General features: G+C 45.9%; 1 protein-coding gene across 2 annotated transcripts in view; it reads left to right on the top strand.

The window, feature by feature from the left end:
- LOC110486619 (ras-associating and dilute domain-containing protein) overlaps positions 1-16,816 on the top strand; it is a 28,334-nt gene continuing 11,518 nt past the window's right edge. For both annotated transcript variants that reach the window (XM_021558363.3, XM_021558362.3), the window contains exons 1-9: positions 1-828; positions 1,181-1,519; positions 1,784-2,019; positions 3,108-3,442; positions 6,960-7,658; positions 7,904-7,941; positions 8,635-8,929; positions 14,651-14,870; positions 15,231-15,403. In XM_021558363.3, coding sequence (XP_021414038.3) covers positions 701-828; positions 1,181-1,519; positions 1,784-2,019; positions 3,108-3,442; positions 6,960-7,658; positions 7,904-7,941; positions 8,635-8,929; positions 14,651-14,870; positions 15,231-15,403 — 2,463 coding nt within the window. In that variant the 5' untranslated portion in view covers positions 1-700. The remainder of the gene's footprint in view (positions 829-1,180; positions 1,520-1,783; positions 2,020-3,107; positions 3,443-6,959; positions 7,659-7,903; positions 7,942-8,634; positions 8,930-14,650; positions 14,871-15,230; positions 15,404-16,816) is intronic.

The raw sequence follows: 16,816 nt of genomic DNA, 5'->3' as shown, positions 1-16,816 counted from the left end.
GACGTCAGGATAGTAACTCCAGCACAACTTTTCAAACACGTTGCATTCTACCAGACAACCAGTATGTGTTGGGCACTGAACTGTTGAATGCGCCTAACGGGATAAGGAGAGATGGCATGGAGCAGACAGGTCAAGATTCGCAAGGTGCTTCGAGTAACAAATAGTCCAGTTAAGTATCTGAAATTGATCATTTATTAGAAGTAATTCACATTGGATGTATTTATTTATTTTTATAAGATAAAAACTTTTTAAACTAGTGCTCGTATGGCTGTCCCGAACGTGGATATATTGTATCTGATTCTGACCAAATAACTTCTGTTCATGGAAACAATTCAGCAACAATTGTATCGAACGGACTACAGTCTATATTATTGAGTTGGAAATTCGGAATATAACTGTAATTTGAAAGCGAGTGTATTTTGGAAGTTGCCTGATGTCTAATGCCACTGGACGAGAATAACTTTTCTCCACGTCGTGCTTCTTTACGAAAACCTGTCAGAGTTAGTTAACAAACTGTCTGAACTGACCAGTTCTTAGTTGGCTTCATCACCATGAGAAAGTGTGGATTCCAGTGTCAAATACCACGATGGACTGAGTATATTTGTCACGAATAGTTTATTTTGAGAATAGTGCCTGCTTTACCGTGCTTTATAGGGAGCACTTTGACATATAATATAGCCTACATCTGAACAAAGTCGTGATGATTTCGGAGGAACGAAGTAGTCATGTATCCAAGCAAGCCCTCAACTTCCCAGTGGGCCTATTGATCCGCTCGCCGAAGAAGAGCCTGGCAAAGCTGGGGAGGAAGCCAAGCAATGGATCCCTGCAGTAAGTCCTATTATTTATGTCCAGTGTGTCTACTTTGTGGGGTATTTAAAATGGGGTACCCTTATTTTGCAGAATTGGATTTCAGTTTTGTTACATGCAGCTGCCTGGGATTTTCTATATTAAAATGGCCTTATGGCCTTCAATATAAATATAATTTATTTGTAGAGAGGTGCCCGAAATACTGTCCTCTTATTCATTACTCATTAATTTTGTGTCCTCTCTTGAACTCTCACTTTCATTTACATCTTTGCCTTGCTCTCTCTGTTTCACTCTGTCACTATCTATGTCTCTGTCTCTTATTTATGTCGCTCTCTCTCTCTTTCATCTATCCATCCATTTCTCCCTCTCTCAGGTCCAACACCTCGGATGGCACCACCCATTCCGCAGAGAGTACAGGCGTGAGGCAGCCGGCCAAGAACAAAATCCGCCGCCACAACAACAGACTGTCGACGGTGTTCAACCGGAGCCCCCTCCTGCGGGGCGACAGTGGACAGGGGCATGCCCCAGGTGGCAGGAGCATGGCGGGGGACCTGCAGGCTGCAGATGACCCTGCTGAGCTGTCCAGTCAGATGTCTGCCCCAGGTATCCTAAAGATCTTTGGCAGCGACATTTGCCAGGGAACCAACTACAAGAGCGTGCTGGCCACGACTCGCTCCAGTGCCAAGGAACTTGTTAAAGAGGCCCTGGAGAGGTGAGGGGTTAGGGATGCCCATAGGCATAATGTGATTTGTTAGCATTATCTTTAGTGCTAACAGGCAAGCAGAAAGGGAACATTCCTCAAGGCTGAATGGCATGGACTGCAATACTGCTCATCCTAATATAGTGGGAACCATTGCAAATCACTTAAAGCTGTTGATATGGATATTTTACCCAAATGATCTCAAAGCCATTTTATTTCAGGGGGAATTAGATCTTATCGTGGTATTCTGACTGAACCTCTTTTATCGTTGCTTAGATACTGTCTGGAGAAGGAGGATCCCAGTCGATATGTGCTGTGCGACGTGATTGGCCAGACCGGAGCAGACCACCAATGGAAGACAGAGTGCTTTCGGGTCGTGGGTGACCACGAGAAGCCCCTCATGCTGCAGTCGCTATGGAAACCCAAAGAAGGCTTCTCCAGACGCTTTGAGATCCAGAAGAGAGTGAGCGTAGAGGAACAGACTGCTAAAGAGACCGACACCGTCACTGCAGGTACGTCAACCACACAGGTGCAGCTCAGTGATCCCACTAACAACAACCTAAAGCCCAGGTCATCATTCTGTCTCTGTTGGGGTGGCATTTGATCTCCTATCTCTGTCACTAAGTTTTTGGTAACAGAATCCATTGTCCAGCTTATCATGAGACAGAGCAGGGGAGATGGCAGGCAAGTGAGAGGTCAGAGAAAAACAGAAGCTGCAGTGAGGGGTAGACAAGGTCAGCTCTCTTATCTGGGATTGACGACAGGGTCCCAACAGGTCACTCTGAAGCCCCCAGGGCAGGGGACTGGCTGTGGCTGGATAAGCTTTTTCTGCTGGGGCCTGAATGTGTCCACCGCTCCACATGTTATTCTTTCCATCAGAGCCTGCTTCCTGCACGCTGGACACTGTGTGGTCTTGTTGACTTTGGTGTGCGTTTGTCTTAGTGCGTTTGTCTCAGTGCGTTTGTCTCAGTTTTCATCAAACCCCACAACCCCACATCACCCTCCACTCTCTTTGCTCCACTCTGATTGGGGGAAGCTGGGGGAAGTTTCCCCCCTGCAGGCCTGACCAGCCCCCCTGACACAGTGTGGCAGAACAATGTGGAAGAACGCCCACTTCCACAGCTGATAAGGCCTGGGAGCAGGAGCTGTTAGCTGGGTGTGAAGCTGAGCTCTCTGGACATTCCATGGTGCTTAATGGCTCCAAATGAGCTGAATAGTGTTTATGTTGCGGTACATCAGCCCAACAGCCAGGAACGCCTGTTGATATCAGATAGAGGACAACACCTCTCACTACACCTCCAGATTTCCTCTCCTTCCCCTTCTATGTTTGGTTTGACTGAGAGCCAACTCAGTAAAACATTATGACATGTTGGTGCGTGATGGACTGGAATGATTTGATGGAAGATCTCCACTAATAGTTTATTGAGTGTTTAGTATACGGTGAAGTTTCAGTTTATGCATAGATGATGAAGTTTATGTTACAGTGACTATATCAGGACACAATCAATGATTTTGTAATAAACTATGAATACACAATTAATAATCACTTCTCTGCATCTAGTCTCATCCTCCCTCTCTCCCGTGCTCCTCTCTGCCCCAGGTATCAACGCCCAGGCTCGCAAGCTCCAGAAGGGCCGTTCGCGGGTCACCTCTCTGTTCATGGACGGCAGTGTTGAGGATGTGGAGGGCCTGGGGATGTGGAGGAGTCTCAGTGAGATGGACCTGTCTGCCATGGAGAAGGAGGCCGTGCGGGCCCAGCAGAAGGCCCAGCTCATCAGGGAGGACCCAGAGGCCGAGGCCGACAAGGAGGCCCTGCGTCTGGGCATGGAGAAGGAGGAGACGGAGAGCAGTGACGACAACACCACCCAGTACTCCATCCACCCGCCCTTTGACTTCCCCTACTTCCTCCTGCTGCAGGGATACAGCTACAGACAGGTAGGAAAACTGGAAAGTGAAGCTGTTGCCACTGTTATACATTAAACCCAGATGGATTTGTTTGTCTATCGGATTATTGATTAACTTAAATGATGAGTAACTTTAATGAAAGGCTTGGCTTCAGTTTACACAGCTGAAGTCAATTTGTTAGGTTAGAGTCAGTCTGTCCTTGAATAGTTAGGCTCAGAATAGGCTTGTATGGTTGGAGAATGTGTCCGGCTGCGACAGAGAAATGTCATGCTGAAATCCTTCACAGAGGGCCTGGGAAGCCAGATAGCAGCAGCTGTAATTGGTTGAGCCGGGTGGCTGCTCCATTGAAGACCTTTCAAGGTTCTCAAGTGTCTCTTGGCAGGGTGGCAGAAACACTGTGACGAAAGGCTTATCAGAGACACTGAGGCGTAAACAAGTGTACTCCGCTATACTATAGAGGCTCCCACTGCACCTCTTAGGTTAAGACCTGGGGTTAAAATCCCCAGAAACAGAGCGAGACAGTGAGAGAGAGGAGCAGAGAGCAGAGGGCTTTAGCTGCAGTGAGGATGCTATAACAGGGACAGCGAGAGACTGAGTCTTGCTGCTGGATTACAATGAGCTCAGAGTATTGGACTCAGAGCCACGAGCTCAAGCAGAGTCGGAGTAGACCGGCATGTTGTGGACAGGTGATCCTCGTGTCCACACACTGAGTGGGCCAGCCTGGGTCATGTACTGGAGAGGCGGGGAAAAGGAGCTGGCCCTGGCCCAGCAGTAGAGTTCCCACACTGGGATGTGTTGTCTGTCGTCAGGGCTCGTTGAATAGATAAGGAACACTGTTCACAATCACAGTTCAGCTCAGCCCTGCTGGCTCTGCAGTGGAGGTGGCGATAGGCCTGATTAAAGGTACATAGTATTAGAGAATAGAGCAAAAGGAACACTGTAATGTCTAAACAAACTCAGTGGATGGTCACATACACATGCCTAGCCTAGACATTTGCACACAGGCTCGTGCATGCCAGAACACACATGCACATTTAGGCACAAAAGCTGCACATTCAACAAAAAATGATAATATTCTTCTCAAAAAGAGATTTCTGTGGGTGACAGATTATTATTTATTTATTTTTTCTGCACTTTTATGCCTTTACAAAACATTATGGATATTTCAATGCAATGCAAAGAGCCAGAGGGCCAGAGGGCCAGGCCCATTCCTAGAAACAGGAAATGCTGCTGCTCTTTGTTGTTTGTTCCTCATTGTGGAGACTGCTGAGTGTGCAGGACACTGGGTGGGGTGTGCCAGATACTGAGGGAAGTACTGAGCCTGCCCCTGGTCTGGCCACTCGACAACAATAAGTCACTCATATATCAGTCCTATGGAATAGAAATGTTCCAGCTCCATAAATGAAATAGTTTTTCTCAGGCTTGACTAGTTATTTTCGAAAGTGTCTTTGTGTTTCCAGACCAGATTTTCCTGAACTTAATCACCTGTGAACCATGAGAGCTGTATTGGATTTGATTTCCTTGTAAGTGTTGTTGTTCAAGTGCAGGTCAGTGTAGTCACAATTCACATTGACTCACAGCTATTAACTCCCTTCCTAGACAGTTTGATCTATTCTGCCAGATATCATGTGCAGGAAAATAAATAAAGGTTGTTTTGAATATTGCTTTGAATAGTCCGTATGGAGCCAGGGACTCGAACCATTTAGTTAGTTAAGTGTATGTGCTCAAACACACTGCTCAGCGGCTGATTGGCTTCCATGCTAGCTGGGATGATACAGTATCATGACCTGCCTGAAAGGCTCTGCATGGTCAATCCGATGTCTGAAGTGGCTGTACAGCATTTACTGCGATGCAGCCTCCGCAGACGTCAGGGCTTTCATACTCGATCTTAGCGGAGCAGAGCAGTGTTATAGTGAAGGAAGTTGTCAAGGAAGTGAGTTTGTGTTTATACATGACGTACCGCCCCCACCTACCGTCAACACACCATGTCAATGCGGAGCTATAAGGAGCCCTTCGCATTGTTACAAAATTTGAGAGGTGCGATGCGTTACGGAGTTTCATTTGGCCCCTGCATGCCTCCGGAGGCTCCGCAATTATGACACACCCTCCATATGGAGCCTCCGACTACATTTTCAGATCAACCATAAATTGCCTTTAATAGTCTTGGAACGGATGACTGAGCGACAGGTGGTGTTAGAAGGTCATGACCTCCCCCACACTGATCCTCAACAGAGGGTCCCCACAGAGGTACTCAGCCCACTCCTGTACTCCCTGTTCACCCATGACTGCGTGGCCACACACTTCTCCAACTCAATCATCAAGTTTTCTGATGACACAACAGTGGTAGGCCTGATTACCAACAACAACGAGACAGCCTACAGGGAGGAGGTAACGGCCCTGGCAGAGTGGTGCCAGGAAGATAACCTCTCCCTCAGCGTCAACAAAGGGAAGGAGCTGATTGTGGTCTACAGGAGACCGCAGAGAGAGCCCGCCCCCATCCACATAAACAGGGCTGCAGTGGAGAAGATCAAAAACTTCAGCTTCCTCAGCGTGCACATCACCGGGGGCCTGAAATGGTACATATATACAGTACCAGTCAAACGTTTGGACACACCTACTCATTCAAGGGTTTTTATTTATCTTTACTAGCTTCTACATTGTATGTATAATAGTGAAGACATCAAAACTATGAAATAACCCATATGGAATCATGTAGTAACCAAAAAAGTGTTAAACAGATTCTTCAAAGTAGCCACCCTTTGCCTTGATGACAGATTTGCACACTGGCATTCTCTCAACCAGCTTCACCTGGAATTCTTTTCCAACAGTATTGAAGGGGTTCCCACATACACTGAGTGTACAAAACATTAAGAACCCTTCCTAATACTTTGCCTTCAGAACAGCCTTAATTTGTTGGCACCCCATCGGTGTCGAAAGCGTTCCACAGGGATTCTGGCACATCTTGACTCCAATGCTTCCCACAGTTGTGTTAAGTTGGTTGGATGTCCTTTGGGTGGTGGACCATTCTTGATACACACAGGAAACCTTTGAGCGTGAAAGACCTAGCAGCGCTGCAGTTCTTGCCACAAACCGGTGCGCCTGGCACCTACTAGCATATCCCGTTCAAGGCACTTAAATATTTTGTCTCGCCCATTCACCCTCTGAATGGAACACATACACAATCCAGCACGTTTGGATAAAAAGCGTGCCCAGACTAAGACTGACTAATGTTGACTCCAACATGGCGGATATTTCTTTGGCTGGTTTGGTCTCTGAGCGCCGTACTCAGATTATTGCATGGTGTGCTTTTTCCGTAAAGTTTTTAAAAAATCTGACACAGCGGTTGCATTAAGGAGAAGTCTATCTTTAATTCTGTGAATAACACTTGTATCTTTTATCAATGTTTATTAGGAGTATTTCTGGAAATTGATGTGGCTCTCTGCAAAATCAGCATATTGCAAACTGAAACCAGTACATTCATTATTGTGCCAGTCATTCTCATGGATTCTGCTGGTTGACCTTCCATTGCCCCTCCTCTACGCTGCAGGACTTTGTCATCTACTTGATGAGCGGCACCACCACCATCTTCGGCTGCTGCAGGGAGCACTGTAACGGAGAGGACGAGGAAAGGCTCAAGGTGGACATCCTCCTCTTTGCCCCAGACATTCTTCCCCAGCACTGCTGTGTCAGGCGCCTGGACTCTACCAACTCCTTCCCGGGGGACACCAAGCGGACTCTGACCCTGCTGAAGCCCCTCCACGGCGCCCCCGTCACCCGGAATGGTTTCCTCCTGAAGGAGGAGGTGGAGCTGACCCCTGGGGACCTGGTGGGTCTGGGCCGACACTACTTGTTCATGTTTAAAGACCCCACCGCCACCCCAGGGGCCCCACAGACCACTCTCTGGATGAAACAACTCTGCCCCGCCCATGACGGAGGAGTGTCATCCTCCTGTCAATCATGTGGCTCCGCCCTCCCCATGAAATGCCCTAGGGTCCAGAGGAAGCCGGCTCCTCCTCGGTGGAAGGACCCAGAGGGTGGAGAGGTATCTCTGAGCTATGAGTTGGAGCAGGAGGACAGGGTCCTGCAGGAGGTCCTGGTCATGGTGGACCCCAATGGGGACGAGGCCAAACTGACCCCTGCCTTCCTGCTGAGCCTGTCCATCCAACACTCAGCCACCACGTTCCAGCTGACACACTTCCGAAGGTTGCTGCTCCGCATAGCCAGTCAGATCCAGCTCACCATGTGGGTGAGTAAAACTATGCACCTCCACCATGCACAAAAACAATGCACACTCTCCAGTCAAACGATTGACCTTTTATATCATCACGCCACAAATAAACCTTGAATCGTTGTGAATTCAACATACTGTGTGTCTCAAGGGTACTGTAAAGAAAGAAATGTAATCAAAGGTGTCATCAGGATGGAATATCATTTAGATAGGCTTGCTGCTGGTTTGAAATCAATGTTGTGTTTATCTCTGTCCCCTTGCAGGAGAAGACAAAGGAGCTTGCTGTGATCCAACCAGAAAGGTGAGTAGCCGCCTCTCCAACCTCAATCACTCAGCCTGCCCCAGAAATGCTAACAATGAACAGCAAAGATGACAACAGGGTGCAGAACAGTGGCAACCTGCTGCCTCTGACACTAACACCCCTTTCAACTTTAGTGTTTGCTATGAGTCATATACAGACTGTATGTAGAGCTAGGAGTCTTAGAATATGATGCTACTGCCTTCCACTACATTCCAACAACAATGCTACTTGAATTTCTGGGAGGGATGTGTAGTACACAGATATAGCATTCTCTCATTGTCACATGTCCCAGTGACTTCTTTACAGAATAAGAAGCTGAGAATGAGTCATGGTCTCTTGATGTTCATACTTCTCTATCTGCCGCCTATTGAAGTGTATGAAGACAAAATGATAGCTCATGATGATTTAATGTTATGGAACATTATTGTAGGGCACTGTATTCCAAAGCTGTGCTTAGGCTGCCTGCTGAGAAAGGAGGAAGGATTTTTAAGAATTAATGTTTCATTTCATATTTCACTCAATTGTACATGGAAATCAAATATAATGGTTTAAATTAGCATTCATTCCAAGGGATAGAGACATGCTGTAAAATATGAGTCACTCGCAAGCCACTTTTAGTGCCATTTACCCAGTACAGGGTATTTGTTGGCTGTTGGACTGAACTCAGACCTGTCTATATGTCTTCCCTTGCAGGAGCTTCAGTGATGTCCATCAGGTGCCAGAGGATGTGCAGCTGCTGAGCATAGAGGACCTGATCCCAGGCCTGCGGCCGCTGGTGTTGTGGATGGCCAACTCCATCGAGCTGCTGCACTTCATCCAGCATGACGTTCCCCAGCTGCTGCCCTGGAGGCAGGAGGAAGAGGAGGAGGAGGGCTCAGAGTCGGAGTCAGAGATGTGGTCCACTAGGACTGCCAGTGAGGAGGCCATGACGGTCCTGGAGGAGGTCATCATGTTCACCTTCCAGCAGTCTGTCTATTACCTCACCAAGGTCAGTGCATAGTCACACATACTATAATCATACATTGTAGATGGCATTCCATTTGCTCCGTTCCAGCCATCATTATGAGCCGTCCTCCCCTCACCAGCCTCCACTGATACACTCACCAATAGATTACATGCATGCAACATGCACACAAACATAGACACGTGCCTTGCACACACAATTAGCACACACACCGCACATGTACACAAATAATAACATCCTTGACTATTAGCTCCAGAAAACCTTGCACAGCCCAAATAGAAAGCCATCTTTTGCCTGTGGACTACGGGAAGCAGGACTAGAGACCTTATGAACACCATTCTCCGTTTGCTGGTAGCATTCCAGACAATAAGCCATAATCAGCCAGGGGAAACATGCACACTCTCTCTTGCTCTCTCAGTAAGGATGGGCGTGTCAGATAGTGTCATCTTTTCCAGTGGAATAAAGGACTACTTATCATCTTTTTAATATTCTGTAAATCCACTTCGAGGGTATTTCCAAAGTCTTTTGAAATGTTTATAGAGAGCAACAAAAGGTCTATCCTGTTCAACAGTGAGCCCCAGGAAGACACTCCCAGGCAGGGTTTACTGGAGTTTCCTATGTTTGGGCCCTATAACTAACTCTATGACATTAACAGAGCACCATCACTGCCACAGTAACCCAGAGACCAGCAATAGACACCCAATGCCTGGCGATGACTGTTCCAGGATGGGAGGGAGCACCGGCATGGGTGGGAACAGGAACAGGATTGTATGTGCTGCTGTTGTTTTGAATGCTCCGAGACCACCTCTTCCTGTCCCTAGATTTCCGTTTCATGACAGAAACCATTGATAAAAGAAAGCTTACGCATGCCTGTCAACTTTCCCTGTTGACAGGTACATTTACAGTTTTACATGGTGAGGGGAAGGTCATTTTTCCCCCCAATAGTTACAGGCTCTAGTTAGACAGTCACCGCTGGAGCTCAGGGGAAAGCAAGCTTCGTTTTGGTGGTGGTTGGATGTGCAGTGGTCAGGGAAGCATCTGTAGTCCGGTGGAGAAGCAGGGCAGAGTAGTGGCCTTTTCCAAAAGTCTGTTTCCTGCTCAGGAATAGAGGGTCTGTCTTCACATAGACACACCACAAGGAGGGATGGGCGGGGTACTCACTGCACGTTCTGGGGTCAAGTGAGAAACACAGGCCAAGTCTATACCTTAGATGAATTGTGACACTTTTTGTGCCAGTATGACTCAATTTCTGTCAACAAACTACTCAAACTCACACCCACAGCCATGTATGTTTTCTCAGACATGCTACCACTAGCTTCAAAATAAGGTTTTAACTTTGTTTATATTCTAAAACAGTTGGACATTTAATGCTGTACTGGAGAATACGATCCCCAGTTCCCTTCATTCGGCCAATCTCAGCTTAATAACTAACCAGCACCTGTAGCTCTGCAGAACTGGTCTCTAATCTATCTAGTGACCTGTGGTTGAAGGAATGTATGTATGGTGATTGGGATTTAACAGGCAGGTCTTTATGATCTTTCAGAGCCTCTGAAGTGTCTGTCTTAGTCATGATACGTGCTTGCTAACCTGGCTGCCTGAGGGGTGATGTCATGGACTAAAACAATGGCAGAGAGCTGTGTCAGAGGAAGGAGGAGGGGGGAGGAGGAGGGTGGAGAAGGGGGAGGAGGGAAGAGCGGGAGAGGGGAGGAGGAGCCCAGGATCTCTGCACTGTGACTCAAAGTATTTTTTTTACTTATTGAGTGCTCAATGGTCAGAACGGCTTCCTCTTGTTTGGGTCCTTCTCACTTTTGGTGGAAGCAAGAATGTGCCTGTTTAAAGTTTGTTTTGTTGAAACATAGAACAAGGGTTTTGTTTATGTTAAACCTTTTACCAGATTGTGGTCTGCCAGGGCCCTATATTGGTCAATGGTCATAGCAAAAAGAGTAGTGGAGCTGTACATGTTTCAGTGTCACCTTGTTTTCCCTTTCCACTCACCCAGAGCCGTGTGTGTGTGTGTGCGTGTGCGTGCGTCTGTCCGGTATGGGTGCTCTAATCCAGAAAGATAGATGACTCCTCATGGACATAATCCATTTTAACATGGACATTGCCATTGAGGGCTACCACCATTTTAAAGTAGTCAACAGGGTAGGGAGGAATCAGCCAATGAAGAAGAACAAAATGTACTAAATTAAAATGGAGATAGCCTCAATTGAGCTGCCCATGCTGTCACCGACACTATAATGGCACAGATACAAAGATGAGTCCTATATCTAGCTTGAATTTTCAAATCCCTCCCGCTACCCGCCCATGCACGAAATGAGCAATGACGTCAGGGTAGTAACTCCAGCACAACTTTTCAAACAGGTTGCATTCTATCAGACAACCACTAACTGTTGGGTACTGAACTGTTGTTGGGAAACAGGTTTTCCTGCTTGTTTTCCTGCTCTGCTAAAGCCTTCCTCTACCTTGACCAGTATGTGGGTAGTTCCTCGAAGTGAGTGCCTTTTGCGTCCCTTTGCTATTTAAAGAGGAAATTGTACACAAAAATGACATTAAATGAAGGTCCCTTTAGTCTAGAACACATGGAAAATTAAATAAATCTGATTTTCAATATGAATAAAGAAATCTGCATTTTGACATGTCCCTCTGTGACTTCTAGGAAGATCTTAACCCACTTAACATCAACATTTATCAAAGTCTTCACCATCTTTGTAAATGCTTAGTTATATTTCCTGAAGATCATCAAATCAATTTGTATTGGTCACATACACATCTTTAGCAGATGTTATTGCGGGTGTAGCGAAATGCTTGTGTTTTTAGCTCCGACAGTGCAGTAATATCTAACAAAAAAATAAATGGAATTAAGAATATATAAATATATGGACAAGCAATGTCAGAGCAGCATAGACTAAAGATAGATAGATAGAATACAGTATATACTGTACATATGAGATGAGTAATGCAAGATATGTAAACATTATTAAAGTGACTGGTGTTCCATTTATTAAAGTGGCCAGTGATTTCAAGTCTATGCATATAGGCAGCAGCCTCTAATGTGCTAGTGATGGCTATTTAACAGTTTGATGGCCTTGAGATAGAAGCTGTCTTTCAGTCTCTCGGTCCCAGATTTGATGCACCTGTACTGACCTCGCCGTCTGGATGATAGCGGGGTGAACAGGCAGTGGCTCGGGTGGTTGTTGTCCTTGATGATAATTTTTTTTTTGGCCTTAATTTTAGCCTTCATCAAATCAAATCAAATGTATTTATATAGCCCTTCGTACATCAGCTGATATCTCAATGTGCTGTACAGAAACCCAGCCTAAAACCCCAAACAGCAAGCAATGCAGGTGTTGAAGAATGTTGGCTAGGAAAAACTCCCTAGAAAGGCCAAAACCTAGGAAGAAACCTAGAGAGGAACCAGGCTATGAGAAGTGGCCAGTCCTCTTCTGGCTGTGCCAGGTGGAGATTATAACAGAACATGGCCAAGATGTTTGAATGTTCATAAATGACCAGCATGGTCAAATAATAGGTCTGGGACAGGTAGCATGTCCGGTGAACAGGTCAGGATTCCATAGCCGCAGGCAGAACAGTTGAAACTGGAGCAGCAGCACGGCCAGGCGGACTGGGGATAGCAAGGATAGCAAGGAGTCATCATGCCAGGTAGTCCTGAGGCATGGTCCTAGGGCTCAGGTCCTCCGAGAGAGAGAAAGAAAGAAAGAGAGAATTAGAGAGAGCATACTTAAATTCACACAGGACACCGGATAAGACAGGAGAAGTACTCCAGATATAACAAACTGACCCTAGCCCCCCGACACATAAACTACTGCAGCATAAATACTGGAGGCTGAGACAGGAGGGGTCAGGAGACACTGTGGCCCCATCCGATGATACCCCCGGACAGGGCCAAACAGGAAGGATATAACCCCACCCACTTTGCCAAAGCACAGCCCCCACACCACTAGAGGGATATCTTCAACCACCAACTTACCATCCTGAGACAAGGCCGAGTAAAGCCCACAAAGATCTCCGCCACGGCACAACCCAAGGGGGGGCGCCAACCCAGACAGGAAGATCACATCAGTGACTCAACCCACTCTAGTGACGCACCCCTCCTAGGGACGGCATGAAAGAGCACCAGTAAGCCAGTGACTCAGCCCCTTCATGTGATTAGTGATTCATTTTAAGCATGCAAGTAGAAACCCCTCAGACTTCCAGTCATTACGCTAACGCTAGCTGGCATTGGCTCGCGAAACTACCACAAACTTCCTTCGTTTTGGACACAGAGACATAAAAATGGTATCCACAAGTTCATCTGACTCTAGGGGAGTAGATAAAGGGCCTCATTGCCAGTATCCTTTTAAGGTCAACCCTGTTACATGAGCTGAACTCTCATTTAAAGATGGTGAAACTTCCGTTTTCAAAGTGCAAATAAAAAGAAACTAACAGTCAAATCATAGTGTAAAAGCAGGTGAGCTGGTTGTAGTCTTTTTGGCAATTTTCTGGTGTTTTGTGGTGGAAAGCTGAGCGGGTCGAGCATAGACAGGGTAGATATATTTTAAATATATATATGTTTTTAGTGAAGTTTGCATTCAATTGCCCCTCCCTGTTGCATGAAACAAGCTTCGATTCCCCCTGTCACAAGGGGATTTATAGATGATTTAAGATGAAGTCGTCAACCCTGTTACGGTCAACCCTGTTACCTTATTTGGCACTTAATAGGCACTTACTATAGTCCATTTTTTAAATTTAACCTCTTGAGTTGGACATTTTTTTTTTTTAGAACATGTACTGTTTATGACAGTAGGTGAAATACTGCTAAAAGTGTACTGCTAAAAGTAGGTGAAATATAACATTTTTGTTTTTTCCAACAAGTTACACTACTCAAAAGACACCTAATTGGTGGAACAACTAACCATGAGACAAAACACTCCAGGAGAAGTTGTAGGAGAAGTTTATTCTCATGCCTATTACTCACTGGTATTACCATTCCTTAGTAGTCAACAGCATGGGCTATTATCAGCTAGTTTATGATACTTGGCATTCATTTATTATGGGAATTATCAGGAGGCTGGAGGGGGCAGAGCGGTGTTGAGTCACTGGGAAACATTTGTGTTTCTGTCAGGAATGGCCAGTGGCACCAGTGTTATCAATGGGATTCCCAGGACTGTGTATGGTACACTGTTAACAATGGTGAGTGTCAAGACTGGACAGTCTCAGGCCCCTGGCTATCAGGCCCCTGGCTATCAGGCCCCTGGCTATCAGCCCCCTTGCTATCAGGCCCCTGGTTATCAGGCCCCTGGTTATCAGGCCCCTGCCTATCTGCCTTTGGAGGGGAAGTGTGTCTGTCCCTGTCTGGCTTTCTGTAACCGCTCCTCCTTGGGCTCTGACTGTTTTCTAATTGGCTCAGGGAGCTCAGGGTCAGCGGGCATAGCCCTGTTGACTAAGTCACTGATTCCACTGCAGTTTTACTGAATCTGTCAACAAATGTTTGCATGTTGATGAAGGTTTATTTTATAGAGAGTATGGCTGATAAAGTGAGAATCGCTGACAAAACGTCACTTTTAAAGATCAATATATAATACAGTATACTTTCTGTATTAGTGGTACTGGGTACAGTAGCTGTGACTGTAAGGTTTCTTATCTCCCTCTCTCTCCTCAGAGAGGTGCTGTGTTAGACTATGGTACAGTGAGGTAAAGTCATGTAGCTGTGACTAACACCTCTAGCATGCCTCTCTCTGTCCTCAGAGTATGTACTCGGCACTGCCAGGCCTGCTGGATGGGAACCCGTTCTCGGAGAGCGGGCAGCTGCGTGTGCCCGAGGGCGTGAGCGACATCCTGGATGTCCTGAAGGAGGCGCTGTCTCTGCTCAACGCCTTCCAGGTGCACTCTGACATCAGCTCGCAGCTCTGCGCCTACCTCTTCTTCTTCACCAACGCATCCCTCTTCAACGCACTCATGGAGAGAGGTGAGACCTTCAACATGCTCTGTTTCTGACTCATGGGGTTTTGTAGGATCAAATCTTAATATCCTCAAAGTCCTATCACAAGTATCCTCATAAAATACATACGGTATGTGTTAATGGGATACTTCGGGATTTGGACTTTCCCCAGAGTAAGATGAACTTGTGGATATCATTTTTATGTTTCTGTGTCCACTATGGAGAACGTTAGAGGTAGTTTCATGAGCCAATGCTAACCAGCGTTAGTGCAATAACTGGAAGTCTATGGGTATCTGCTAGCATGCTGCATCTTATAGAAGTTTCATTATACTCAATAGCTATGATTGAAATTACATGAGCGTGTCTGAGTGGTGTTTTGTTCTGCAGGCTCTGGAGGTGGGTTCTACCAGTGGTCTAGAGGGGTCCAGATCAGGGCCAACCTGGACCTGCTGATGGACTGGATACAGGGGATGGGCCTAGGAGACCTGGCTGTGGAGTTCTTCCAGAAGCTCTCTGCTGCTGTCAATCTGCTGGCAACGCCCAAGGAGAACCTACTACAGGTCAGAGGGCACTTCCTTTATTTTCACTTCCTGTTTTGGTTTGGAGAGCACTAAATAACAATGTAGCCAAGATGTCCAAAGCAGTCTGAATATATAGTGTATCAAAATGGTATTTTACAGTGTATTAGACTGTACATCACCAAGTGTCTCAGCTCATTATTGGTACACTAATCTCTGTTAACCTAAAAGTAAAATCATTATTAATTTGGTCAACTGTGTGATTTACTTCTGGGTCTATATGTGTTAGGAATTGTGAGTTCCGACAGTTTGCAAAGTCTCCACACTCGCAAAAATAAACTCTTATCCAAAGCCCCCTCCCCCCTTCCGATCTGTGTGGGCCACGCGTGAATCACTTGTAGCCGAGCAGTTTAAGCCCCGCCTTCGTTCAATCCTGATACGTCCATATAACCAGTGTCGAAAACCCAAAGACTGAAACTACTGCAGTTCGTTATCACAGGGATCCCATTCAGTCCCGGCAGATTCTTGGGTGTAAATGCAGAATCTGCCCACGGGAGATTATTGGCATACCGAACATGCCTCGAGTGGGAAACCTTTGGGAAGTATTTAGGAAAATCTGACAAAACATTGAAAACATTCATGAATCATCACTGAAACTCTGTTTCCCTACATTTCATTGCTAACTAGGTTTTACTCTTAGAAATGCATGTTGTCTTTGATGGAGGTGATACTGTTGAAGTAGTTATAAGATAATAACATTGCGAGTATAGTTTGAATGGGCCATTGTGGGGTGAGAGGTGTTGTTTGTTCACTGCCACACTAGTTGTGGGAGAAGGTGTGTGTACACAGACTGTTGGTTTTATACCTCTATAGCACCTTACTAAACATTCCCCTGCCCTGGCCAGTTATCAGATCTGGAAAAATACTGCAGGCCTCAGGTACGATACACACTTCTGATGTTATGAGAACAGTTAGACTGGTCTTAACACTATCGGTGTGATGACAACACCTAGATGTAATGGTAAAGCAATGAAGCAATGGGGTGTTAATGACAACATTTTTGTCCACTATAGCAATTCTGAATGTATCCATTGTAGACCACAGGTGTTTTACAAGGTATGGAACCGATTGAAAATGTTAGAGCTGAAAGCTTATTTTCACTGACAGATGTCACCTGAGTGGAACTCACATGCGCCACCACATGACATTATTAAAAAAGCCTGACAGAGCTGTGGGAGAGGGAAAAGAATGCTTGGAAACAATGGCATTTTTCCCACCAAATTGTACTCTACATCTCCTATTATGCAATGACTTCTCATCTATTGATGAAGAAAATACACATTTTGCCGAGATAGGCAGTCCTTGCACCAATAACTTAAACAAATAGACATAATAATAATTCATAATTATAATTAATTAATTTATTCTGTTTCATACATGTACAAGTGTGTATAT

This window comes from Oncorhynchus mykiss, chromosome 13 (assembly GCF_057628025.1).
Source record: "Oncorhynchus mykiss isolate SJ-2025 chromosome 13, ASM5762802v1, whole genome shotgun sequence".
In the NCBI taxonomy this organism is placed as follows: domain Eukaryota; kingdom Metazoa; phylum Chordata; class Actinopteri; order Salmoniformes; family Salmonidae; genus Oncorhynchus; species Oncorhynchus mykiss.
This window is presented reverse-complemented; position numbering and strand designations above follow the sequence as displayed.